The 12752-nt window shown below is 40.8% G+C and overlaps 1 protein-coding gene across 3 annotated transcripts; it reads left to right on the top strand.

The window, feature by feature from the left end:
• The first annotated feature begins 741 nt into the window (after positions 1–741).
• Positions 742–11537, top strand: E2F6 (E2F transcription factor 6). 3 transcript variants are annotated; one of them, XM_082756976.1, is made up of 7 exons: positions 742–843; positions 3451–3499; positions 4856–5072; positions 5411–5570; positions 6796–6909; positions 8458–8605; positions 9334–11537. In XM_082756976.1, the coding sequence occupies exons 1-7, from the start codon at positions 766–768 to the stop codon at positions 9336–9338; spliced, it is 771 nt and encodes a 256-aa protein (XP_082613102.1). In that variant the 5' UTR covers positions 742–765; the 3' UTR covers positions 9339–11537. The 3 variants fall into 3 exon arrangements, with proteins under 3 accessions (XP_082613102.1, XP_082613101.1, XP_082613103.1); XM_082756975.1 differs by having other exon boundaries at positions 756–852; XM_082756977.1 differs by lacking the exon at positions 742–843 and adding an exon at positions 963–1058.
• Positions 11538–12752: the final 1215 nt, after the last annotated feature.

The raw sequence follows: 12752 nt of genomic DNA, 5'->3' as shown, positions 1-12752 counted from the left end.
CCAGAGGAATGTCTAACCTGAAGAGATATGAAACCACTAGTAAATGAAAAGGCATTCAGTATCTTTTCAAGATAAGAGAGTTTTTCTTGACCTGCCCAGGCTGGCACATTAGCAGATGAATTTAGACCTTCATGGCTTTGACTTCCTCATACCAGACTAGTGATTTTACACAACGTTCAATTAAATTTACATTTATCATTTACACAGCACCTTCCCTGAGCACAGTGAAGGGGGAGTGCCTTGAAGTGTCACCTACTGGGTAGTCAAGGAAGCACAACGGTTCAGAAAGCTTTTATGAAAGGAGTTTCGTGACTATTTGTTGTAGTGTATGGTAGAGGGCAGTTAAATGGCATCGGCTACAATCAGATCAATAATTTAACGAGGAGTTATGTCGAAATGTTTTTGTCGAAATGCCTTTGTCTGACAAGCGGAAGTTAGCTACTAAATCAGAATGTTTGTAATCACTACTGATGCTGACAAACAAGGAAGCTTGATAAATGTTATCAGAAGGGTGGGAGAATGGGCAGGAGGAGTGGACTAAGGATTTGTGACGTCTGGCTGGGATGTAAACAGCCTTGTTTCGAGCAAACAACATTCGTAGGCTCCTCTCTACCCCTAGATGAGCCGAACCTGGCCCCTGACCCATACACCACCGTCAATTAAACCCCTCAGCGCCCCCCGCCATGGCCGCCCCTCAGGGCACGGCTCCACCCCTCTGCCCAGCCGGGCGGGGCGGGGCATGGCGCCGGCAGGGGCCGCTGGGTAATGGAGGGCGGGGGTCACAAAATGGCCGCCCCTGCCCAGTGGGAGCGTTTGAGGCCGCTGCGGCCGGACACGCTGGGTGTGAGTGAGGTACACGGCGGGCGGGACAGGGAGGCGCTGCCCGAGGGCGGGACGGGGACGCAGCGCATGGCTTCCCCCGCCGGAGAGTCTGAGGGGACAGCGGGGAGGGCTCCGGCAGGAGGGCGGCGGGCAGCAGAGCCGGGGGGAGCCCAGCCGGGCTTGGGGCGGCTTCGCAGCGGGGCCACCTGCGACCTGCCAGCACACCTGAGGGGGCTGTAGGTGTTTTGGGGATCAGCAATCGGACCGTAAATACGTGGTTTGTTCCTCGCTGAGCGCCTGTGGGGTTCGGTTAATTGCGTATGCACCTTCCTCTACCGCTTTCAGCGCTGCTGGGGTGTTGCTAATTAAAAACAAATCTCTTAATGCTGAGAAACGTGTTCCTAATTAAAAATAAATCTCTTAATTCTCTGAAACGTGTTTTTAAAACGTTCATTTTTATTAACCTTGAGCTAAGTGTTGTTTGGTAGTATTAGCTTAAAGCTGTGAAGATGTTGATACCCATTTTTCTCCCGATGGTTTGAAATTTTTGCTTATTAGAGGAACTGGTGGTGGTTGGAGTTAAGTTGTGTTGGCCACAAAATCCAAATGAGAGGTGGGGGAGCTGGAGGGGTGGAGGTCTGCAAGGACATCCCACGGTGTGTCACGGGTGATAAGAACTTTTATTTTAACATCTTTGGTTGATGCTGAAGGAGGGAAGAAAAATGAGAACTCCCTGCTAAAGGGGAGAAGTGGCTTAGTGAAAGCAGACATAGATGGGGATGAAGTGCTCTGCTTGCTCACTTGTATCTTCAGAGCTGCTGTTTCTTAGGCTTGTGCCTGAGAGATAGGGCTCAAGGAGGAGAGGAGCAACCAGTGATGCAAAAGTAACAAGTTGGGAATCTCTTGAGAAATCTCAACCTGTCTGAGACCATAGGACCTAATGGGGATACATCCAGAAGGGGTCTGAGAGAGCTGGCATTGTAAGATTGCTGTCTGATCTTTGAGAGGTCGTGGAAAAAAGTGGAGGTGGTTGGGGATAGCTGATGGGCTGTTCTTGCAAACAGATTCACTTCAGTGATGAACTGACTGGATTGTAGATCCAAAGGCACAGATGTCACCTGCATTAATGTTAGCAGGATGTTTGAAACAGTCTCCAGCAGCATCTTTCTACTTAAATTGGAATTTTACAGGTAGTAGTTGAGTGCAAAACTGACTGGATCCTTAGGCTCAAAGAGGAGTGGTCAACGGCTTATGTTTTACCTGAAAGTGGATTACAGGCAGAGCTCCTCAGGGAACTGGGACCTGTCTGGACAGCCCCCAGGACTGGTTTTGTACAGGTTCCTGTCCTGTTAAATACCAGTGAGCTGGAAGAGGACATAAGATAAACATCATGGGAGTGTATAACAGCAAATGGGGAGGGGAGGGTATTATGAGCATGAAGGTATAGGCAGGAGGAATGGATCATCAGGAACCTGACAGACAAGGTGACTGAAAATTCAAATTTGAAATTCTGCATCTGGATAGCTTGCCGTCATACAGACTGGGAGCTGAGATGCTGGGGAAGTACCCCCCTCCCTCCCCAAAAGGACCTGAGGGTCCTTAGGGAGGGTGGGATAAACATGAGCCAACAACGTGCCCTGGCATCAAGGCATATGAGGCTTATTAGCAAGAGCACAGCCAATAAATCAAATAAAGTAATTCTCCTTTATTTGGTAAGTTTTAAACTGCTCCTGGAATGCTGCAACCAGCAGAGATGGGTCAAAAGTGGTCAGTGGGTATGGGAATACATCTGTGAGGAGAAGCTGAGGGAGCTTTTTAAGCTGTAGCTGCCCACTGGCACTTGCAAGGAAGTTATCAAGAAACTGGAGCCAGACACTTCACCGTGGTGTGTGATGACAGGCTGAAAGAAAAGAGCCATAAATCTGTGCAGAACATGCAGGAGAGGTTGCAAATTGATGTAAACTTCTTCACCACAAGGATAGGCAAGCAGTATAATGAGATGGCCAGAGAGGTACAGCCACCTTCATTGGAAATTTTGGACACGTGGTTGGATAAGACCTAAGCTGGTCTATCTAATAGCTGTTCTTGTTTTGAGTGTGAAGTTGGACCAGATAGCTTCTGCGGTTCTTCCAATTGGAATGAGTCTGAATTTAGAGTAAATATTCTGTCAAATTGCAGTGGGGAGATAGAATAATGTGAATACTTGCACTTGCCATGTCAGCTATGTGAGCAGAGCAGACTGCTGCTAGCTTGAAAGTTTACTACAAAATAATTGTAATGCTGCGTAATAGCAGCATATCTTCTGTATGTGAGCTGTTATGTGGAATGCCCCAAACTCGGAATTTATAGAGTTTATACAAATGGCTGTGTTGTGACTATTGCCTGAGAATTAGAGGGTTTGGTGGTGTTTCCAGCTTTATGAGAAAGTGAGGTCTGTGATTGAGCTGAAATGGGTGTTAATGAGCATGTTTCTCTTCTGTCCAAGGAGATTCCTTCACTGTAATATCTGTTGAGTTGCTGGCACTCCCGTTGCTGTAGCATCCAGAGTTGGGTTGGGGTTTTTCCCTGAAAAGCTTCCTGCATTTTCATGGTATTTTATGTCAGTTACATTTTAACTTTTTTCTCCAGCCACCAATGCTCAACTTGAATCTGGACGATGACGTGCAGTTAGTAAGAAGTAAGTTGCTGCATTCCATGTGTAAAGGTTATCCTTGAAGTATTTAATGCTTTTTTTTTTTTTTTTACAATGATGCATGCTGTAAACAAATGAGAAATCATTGTGTGTCTAATATAGGCAGAACAAGAGGAATGCTGCATGCTAAATGAACTAGCAAACATAAACCAATGCATTTTTCATGGTTTTCCCTCTTCTCTTTCCGTTTGTTGCAAGTATAAATCCCTGCTGCTATCAAGAAAATGAACTTACAGAAAAAGTGACTTAGAGACAACTGGGACATTATGCTGGCAAACATTTTTCAGCTGGTGTTAACAAATGTAAATACAAGCTTGAGTGAAATTGAGTTGGTTATTTTCCTTTGTTTTTCTCGCCAATTGAATAGTCTTCCATATCTCATGGTAAAATTGTAGAATATCCTAAGTTGGAAGGGACCCATAAGGATTGTCAAGTCCAACTCCAGTGGTAGTGCTATTCAAAACTAGGTAGTGAGTTGTTGAACTTGTCACCTCAGGTTAAAGAGCAGACAATCCTGTAGCTGTAGAATGAGGGCTGTAAGTTATGAAGAGAAGTGTACATTCTTCATATGGGGAAAAATATGAAGTTTGAAGTAGCATTTGCTAAGGAAGTTTCCTTCCGTATGTACCCACATTCTCTTGAAACATTAGACTGGAGTTTTATTCAGTGTAAGAGTTTGATTACGTAGGAATTACCTGGCTTGCTTTGCAGGACAAGGCACAAATAACAGCAGGATTTGACAGTCATATTGGCCAGCAGAACTTTTAAATGTGCTACTACTTTTTTATGCTTTAAAGTACATGAGTAGTCAGGCACACATAAATAACAACCTGAAATTAATAAAGCTGTTCATCTGTAACTCTTCTGCTGTTTATGAGACTATGCTGGTACTAGATCTATATAGTACAGGTGTCTATCTTAAACCTATAGTGTCCTGGTAACTGTAGATCTTTGTTGTATTTATTAAATTGAAGAATTACATCACCAATTCTTAGGCCCTGAGGACAGCTAGTACAAGCTGCATTTTGTTCATACATTAAGCTCTCAGACTCTGGAACTGACTGGCCTGAAATAGTCCCTGAACCATGCCTGAGAGTTATCTGGGGGATGTTCTGGTTTGTTCTGGGCCAAAAGAACAACCACTTTACTGGTGTCACTGAGCAGATGACACAGCTGTGGTTCTCTGGTTGTGCCCTGACACTGCTGATAGTTAACCACAGGTGTTGAAATTGCAGTGTTTTATACTTTTACATTCATTGCAACTTCATGACTAGTGTTTTTTAAGAAACACTTCATATTGTCATAGTAACTTACCCTGAATATTGTATCAAAACATTACAGGAACTCTGAAGGTTAGAAGGCCTCGATTTGATGCATCCTTGGTTTACTTGACCCGAAAATTCATGGATCTTGTCAAAAGAGCTCCAGATGGTGTCCTTGATTTAAATGAAGTAGCAACAACTCTTGGAGTACGAAAACGAAGAGTATATGACATCACCAACGTATTGGATGGAATTCACTTAATTCAGAAGAGATCTAAGAATCATATCCAGTGGGTGTAAGTGGGCTTTGAAACCCTTAATTTCTAAGCAATGAAACCCAGCAATGTTGATTAGTATTTATAACTTTGAGAGTATTTTTAATCATATTGAATTATTTTTAATAGATAGAAAGATCTTAAGTTTTTCTTCATCCTTAAGTTGTCTGAATTACATGCTATATTAAAAAGTATCAAATGTTTTAAAAAAAAAAAAAAAAAAAGCACATTGAAGCATGTTTCAGCTGAGTAAAGAATACCAGAATTTCTGGTTGCTTTCTATATTAGCATGTTTTTTATATTCAGTAAACAGGCTTTTACTTTTATAAACATACTAGACAACTTTCATATTCTTCTAGAGGTTCTAATCTTGACCAAGTTGTTGGAAAGGCAGCAGAGCAGCAAAACCTTAAAGATGAACTCTCTGACTTGTCAGCCATGGAAGAAGCTCTGGATGAATTAATCAAGGATTGTGCTCATCAGTTATTTGATCTAACAGATGACAAAGAAAATGCAAAATATCCTTTTAACTCATGCATTACTTTAACTCATGGTTTTGGTTGCCAACACTCAGGCATTCTAGCATTAGGTGTAGGCTGATACCACAGGTATGCCGTAATAGTTGATAATGAAACAACAAGGAACTCATTGTTTATTTTATATTAGTATATAGTAGACTTGTGCTATGTAGTGTTATACATGGTCTAGCCCATTCTCAGGGGAGGGCTACTCGTGTGACATTGCCACTGCAGAAGATTGAGAGAATGTAGAGTGGGAGGAACTGGAGTTGGACTGTAAGTCCTTCATTCCTTTCTTTCTCTGCCATGGAAAGAAAAGCAGAGTATCCCAGTGGCAGTGAGAGTAAGGAACAGGATATTATTGAAATAAGGAACTGGTGGGGGTGGTAATGAGGAAAAGAAAAATGGAAGTGGGGCAGTAGTCTTAGTACCCTGACCATTACCTTGTTCTCTCCACTATAGAGTAAAGTTGTCTCAGGGACAGGTCTTGACCAACCAGTGAGATTGAGTTGCTTACTGAGATAAGAAAGAGGACCCAATACAGAGTCCCAGTGGCCTTTTGCCATGAAGATACCATGGTACGTTGATCATGTCCTAATAGTGTTCTGTCTCTGGGGAGAGGCTCCAATGCAGTCTTATCTTTCAGGTGTGATTTGGTAATAGAAAGGGGGTTCTTTTTTACTTGTTTTAATATGATAGAAATATTGGATTTTGGCTGTGGGTACAATAAAATAAAACTTAGCATTCAGCCAAAAGCAGTGCTAAAGATTGGTGCTGAAATGGAGAGAAATGTGTTCATTTTATGTACGATATCTAGGAAAAAAAAAATCATTATACCTTACCTGTTTGGTTAAGAAAGTAATTTTATTGTTTTCCAGGATATGATTTCCATGTATTATTAATACAAAAGGAAAGAAAAGGTTTCTCAAAAGCAGTATTCCATCTGCTACATAGATTTATGATAGCATCTGTGAAGACTGTTTGTCAAATGTGTGTTTTTAAATACTGAGTGTGTTGACTTTTAATTTTTTCCCCTTCCTAACAGCAAAAAAGTTTTTCCAATTGTCAGCTAATAATTGATTTTACAAAGCTAATATTGAAATAACCTCAGCTGAAATATTTACTGTTTTTCTCAAAATTGATATTTTGCTTCAGCATGTCTTAATGTTCTCTTTGCTTCTGCCCATTAGCAAATTGCTATACAGAATCCTTGACCAATGTATACACTAGCTTATGTGACATATCAAGACATCCGTAGCATTCAGGCGTTTCAGAAACAGATTGTGATTGCAATCAAAGCTCCAGAAGAAACCAAACTGGAAATACCAATTCCTAAGGAAGTAAGTTTTATACCTAATCCCTCTTAATGGAAGAAAAGTTCTTAAATTTTTGTTTGTTTTGTTTTTTTTTGTTTTGGTTTGGTTTTGCAACAGTTATCAGCAACTGACTTCCAATTTCTTGGTCATATATAGCAAGTACAGGTAGTTTGTTGTTCTTGTGCTCCACTAAATAATTCTGTAGGTATACATATAATAGATATCTATATAATGTAGATATACATATAATAATATGTAGGTATATGTAGTCTAAGAAAGTTAGTCTTAGGAATTTTGTTTTGCTTACCTAAATTATAGTATAAACATATCTAAATGTTAGTTTTGCTAGAGATGATGGAACAGCTGTAGTAAATGATGGAACAGATGTAATATTGGTGTCCGATAATTACTGTGATAATGAAACTAACAAACAGCTGTTAATATTTTCAGTAAAGTCTATAAAAGCTGGAAATCTAACTAAACAAAATATTATGCCTAATTTAATAATCATCCTAACATCAAGTAAATGTTGTCTTATGAGTCAACAGCTGCTGTCACTATAATATTGAAGTATGAGATGTACGGTATGATCAAAACTGTTCTTGCGTTCTAGTAGACCATGTCAAGATGGATTTTTGATGGAGGCGGGGAATGTAGCCTGTCCTTGCCTCATGGTACAACATGCACACCCCATTCAGGTCACACAGAAGAGCCATAGTTTTGCCCTCTGCACCCAGTTACACTGCATCTTCTCCCATATACTTTGAACCCACTGCTTAAAGTAGTGCTGTGAAAGAAGAAATACTGGACGTAAGCTTGAGATGAATAATGGAGATTTAATTGTTGTTTTGTTTTTTTTTGCACATGCAATTTTATAATGTTCTTAGTTATGTTTTCTTCAAATTTGCCTTACTTGGGCGCACAGGAAGGGAGAGGATATCTTAGGAAAAGGAATCGATACAGAAGACTTAGATCCATTATATGTATCTCCAGTGGTGTCACTGGTAAAAGTAGCTGGGTCTAATCCTGTGAAGATCCTAGAGGTTCCTTGAAGCAAAAGAAGTCAAGATTTGAAAGGCTGTACTTTAGAGAAAACACTCTTCTAGCTGTTTCCCATAGATTTGGCTTACTCTGTGCCTTGCAATGTGATGTCTGCTAAAGGAAAGCGGTAGTACGGTTTATTTGTGTTGCCATACTACTAAAGTTGCTATGTGCTCTGATTTGTTTGCTGATCTGTGGCATTGGTGGTAAAGTTCTTATTTGTTATTCATATTAAGCATATGGTAAATCTTGGCTAATATATCAAGAGATCATTGAAAAGACTAAACAAAGACTCATTAGGTGCATTGCATGTCAAAAATGAAACCTAGTTAGCTTAATGGTACTTAATAATTGGCCTAAAAATTTATTAAGTACTCTAACTTACGTGGAACTACTAACACAATTTTAAGTAGTTATGTCACTTCTGTATCTGTTCTCCTCTTAACCTGTTGGCTTTAAAATATGTGTAAAAATAGATAACTGATGTATAAGATTGGTCTTCTGGTTAATATGTAAGTCATTGTTTTCTAGGACTGCATAGAAGTACATGTAAAGAGCACAAAAGGACCCATTGATGTGTATCTGTGTGAGGTGGAACAAGATAAGCCAGGTGACAAAACTTTTGAAAATATGAATGCAGTCAAATCTGAAACAGAGACATCGGTTCCTCCTGGTGAAGGTAGCGTCTCCCACTTACATTTTTATCCTCATCTGATTTTTATTTCTTTAAAGAAAACCTGTTCTCAACTTTACCAGAATGGTATGAGAGTGTTAACTGGGCATAGTTTAAGTGGGCTAAGATGCGTGGGAGGACAGGAAGTGCCTGAAAGCTCAGCTTATGGTGGCGCATTACCTCACAGCAGCAGAAGGCCAAAGGGTTAGGCATGTGCACACATAGCAAGCTGCTCTGGTTCTCCGACCCTCTTCCTTCCTTTGCTCGTTACTGGTTTCCTGTCAGAGCAGACCATTCTGTGCTCTGTTGATGGGACTGTGTGCGAGTTCTCAGCTGTTTCAATGTCCAGGCCAGCAGCTCGGCTGAAATAGCAATTGTCGTGGGAGCTCAGATGAGTTTCAAACAAAATGTTAACGGCTCTTACTCATTATTGCCCTGTTTAAAGCAGGACAGCCAGGAGATGGGATGTAGTATTTTAATATCCTAGAACAAGACCGGCTGGAATTCAGTCTGTCAAGAGCTCTGGTGCTGCAGGACGTTGCGGTTTAAAAATAAATGTGGCGGGAACTGTGGTAGCTCAGAAGACGTAAGAGTTTATTTTTAGCAATTCTACTTCATAGTAGAGAGGAAGAGTTGACTATTTAATCTTGGACTTTCATTTAACACTAGTCATTGTGAAATGACTCAATTATATTTCCTACAGTAACTAGATTCCTCTTTCACTTCCCTTTCAGAGTGAGATCTCCAAAAAATAAAGTAATATATATATGTATATACACTGAGATAGATAAATTACAACTCAAAATCAAATACAGAATGTAAATATCTGTTATAGAGTTTTTCCAAAGCTGCTTGGAACTGCGAACTTACCGACCTGAAATGCTCTGGAGTGTTTTTAATTTAAAACAGCAGTGGATTGAATGGTTTCACGGGACTGTTTTATCTTTCCAAGTCAGAAGACGATAGTTCCTAGATTTGCTTTTAGGAGCTTTGTTTTCGTAATTGCATGTGATCTACAGAGCTTTTGGGAAAGTATTTTTAGCTTATGAAATGACTTTAATTGATGGAAAACATACTTAATGAATGACTCCTAAAATGAAACTGTTGGAAACTGTTTCTGGAACAATCCACAATCCTTCTGAGAATGTATGTAATAAAGAAATGCACTTTTCAGTTCTGAGGCTGCACTACTGCTAAGCAGGATCGTCAAATACAGATGAAGAAAGAGCTTGATGCATCAGAAGCCTTCGCTATAAGGAACAAGATATGTAAATACTACGAGAGTTACGCCTTACACTGTGTAGATGCTGTTTGCATTGTTGCATCCAGCTCTGCATTAACTATGGTATCAACACTGAAAAATAAATGGGCTTTTTGTATATCTGTATAATGTCTAGGTAGTTACTGATGTAGATTTATTGAGGTGGTTTGCATTTCTGCCTTTGTACAGCAAAGAAATAAAATAAGCTTATAAAACATAAAGTGGCCAGTCTAAATGTGGTGGTTTGTTATTAATGTTTGTTCACCTGGTGAATTATAACATTTTTAAACTGCTGTGAAAAAAAAACGTAATTGTTAAATGTAGTGCTGGCTGCTCTTGTTATGATACTTCTGAAGATCACTACACTCCTGTAACACAATTAATAGTAAATATTTAAACTGGTCACTACATAGAAATTCTAGACCCTATAGTGTAGCCCTAGCCTGGTACCATACTCTCATTGTAGCTTCAGCTTGCAAGTATTGTCAAATACTTCTGAACTTAAAGAAATACTTGAGAGTTTAGAATGCATCCAACTTCTGTATTTATCTACCTTCAGTATGTGTAAAATGAGACTTCAGAGTGTCAGGGCCGGGCCTTTGTATTGGGTTTAGGGGACAGTGTTCCAAAAGGGACCTGCTGCTGGCTAAAGTAAATGTGTGTGTGATACTGGTGGTGGCTCTGTGATAACATTCAAGCAAGGATAAAAAGTGTTGCACAGCAGCTGTGAGAGAGGAGTGAGGAAAAGCTTGAAACAACCCACCAGAAATCAAGGTCAGTAGAGAAGGAGGGGGAGGAGGTGCTCCAAGTGCCAGGGCAGATTACCCTGCAGCTGGTGGGGAGGGTCATGGTGAAGCAGGCTTTCCTCCCATAGTCTGTGGAGGCCCATGTTGGGGCCATTCTCCGCACTGCAGCCTGCAGAGGACCCTGTGCTGGAGCAGGTGGGTGTGCTCTGAAGGAAACTGCAGCTTGGGAAGAGTACACATAGAAGCAACTCCTGGCCAGAGCTGCAGTCCATGGAGAGGAGTCCATGGAGCTCATGCAGGAATGGGATCTGGGGTGAGCTGCTGCCTGTGGGGGACCTGTGCTGGAGCAGTTTGCTCCTGGGGGATGGACCCCATAGTATGGAGCTGTGTGGGAGCAGTGCTTGAAGAGCTGCTGCCTGTGGGCAGCCCACGCAGGCTCAGTTCAGGAAGGATGGCATCCCGTGGGAGAAACCCCACGTGGAGCAGGGGCAGAGAGGGACCGTGAAGGAGCAGCAGTGATAAGTGTCAGGGACTGACCGCAGCCCCCATTTGCCTGCACCACTTGGGATGGAAGTAGAATTATTGAGATTGAACTTGAGCCTGGAAAGAAAAGGGCTGAAGGGAAGGTGGGATTAGTTTGCTTTTAGTTCTCAGTGTTCTGGCCTATTAATTGTAATAAATCAGTATTTTCCAAGCTGGGTCTGTTTCGCTTATGATGGTAAGTGGTGAGTGATTTCTCTGTCCTTATCTTAACCCACAAGTTTTGTTAATTTTTTTGGTTTTGTTTTGTTTTTGTTTTTTCTTTCTCCCTGCCCTGCTTTGGAGGGGGAGTGAGGGTGCAGCTTGTTGGGCACAGGGTGACCAGCCAAGATCAACCCAATAGTCTTCTGAGTGAATTAACTTGTAACTGTACAAATACCATGCATATGCTTATTTCTTTTTAGGTTTAAAGTGTGTTTCAAAGTTTCCTGTGTGTGATATCTAAAAAATAAAAAATCAAAACTCATGGATTATGTGATCGCACCGTATCAACTATCCATCAGATAAAGCCCTGAAAGCGCTAACCAGCATCTCTGCACCAATTTTAGACATGCTGTGAAATTAAATGTCTACCTTGTTCTACTGAAGAAATGCATATAAAGTAGGGCAGTTGACGCTGAAGAGCTTAAATAAACCTAATACAGATTGAGAGTTAATCTGTCTTCTACAAGGTTCACTAGTTCTGCAAAATATTGTATTATGCAGACTACGAAATACTTTCTAACACAAATTTTGTGTTAGAAAGTAACCTTGGCATTTTGTGTACGTTCAATCAGCTTCCAGCTCTGGGAGGCAGGGATTCAGTGGTGGATCCCTTTTTTCTGCATGTCTTTTAAGCACAAACAACAGACTGAGTTATTGCAATAATAAAAGCAAACTGAAAGGACCTTACGTACATTGATCAGGGAGAGTAAGACAGAAGAATATGCTCCTCCAGAAGCTGAGGGTGGGGGTTAAAATTAAGAAATCATTTTGCACAAACAGATTGTCCTGTTCCTTCAGTGTTTGTCTTCTCCCCAAATGGCAAAGTAGCTATTTGATTTTTGCACTGCTGCTCTGTTTTTTTTTCTTGGGGGGAGGGAGAGGGCTCTGTAAGTATTGATTCACCTAGACTTGTTCAATAACTTGGGAAAACGTTTGCCATGAAATCTGTAACAATTTCCAGCACCAAATGAGGCACCCTGAATACCATGAGTTAGGGTGGGATTTTGTTAGCTGATGATGCGGCATTTTGAACTATGTAGAAAGCAACTTTTACAAGGTAAGCATTTTGCAAATGTTAAGGCTGTTTTAAAAAGCAGAATGTGCATCATTTAATTAGAACATTAGGGAGTTTTGTTTGGAACAAACCTCTAATGATTCTGTTGTTCCCCCTTTGTGCAGGTTTTTGAGCAGCAGAATTATTTTTAAACCTCAAGCTGCATGATTATCACTCAAATGGGAGAAGCTCTAGGATGACAGTTCTGCTTGAATAATTTTCTTAAATACTTTGGATTGTTTTAGTAAATGTGCCTAGAGTGGAACAAATGGACTTTGGAAGATATCTTTGTTATTTGAATACTTGCAGCATTATCCACTTGCGGTACTGGAAAGCAATGTACTGCAT

The sequence above is a fragment of the Aythya marila genome, assembly GCF_965140915.1.
Source record: "Aythya marila genome assembly, chromosome: 3".
Lineage (NCBI taxonomy): Eukaryota > Metazoa > Chordata > Aves > Anseriformes > Anatidae > Aythya > Aythya marila.
The sequence above is the reverse complement of the archived record's forward strand: the minus strand, read 5'-3'. Positions and strand labels throughout refer to the sequence as shown.

What these genes read in the sequence shown, in the direction of transcription:
- E2F6 (XM_082756975.1), top strand. Translation starts at nt 766, where the DNA reads ATGGAGGGCGGGGGTCACAAAATGGCCGCCCCTGCCCAGTGGGAGCGT. An exon ending in ACACGCTGGGTGTGAGTGAG is followed by an intron (nt 853 to 3,450) that starts GTACACGGCGGG and finishes TTTTTTCTCCAG; the next exon opens with CCACCAATGCTCAACTTGAA. An exon ending in ATGACAAAGAAAATGCAAAA is followed by an intron (nt 5,571 to 6,795) that starts TATCCTTTTAAC and finishes CCAATGTATACA; the next exon opens with CTAGCTTATGTGACATATCA.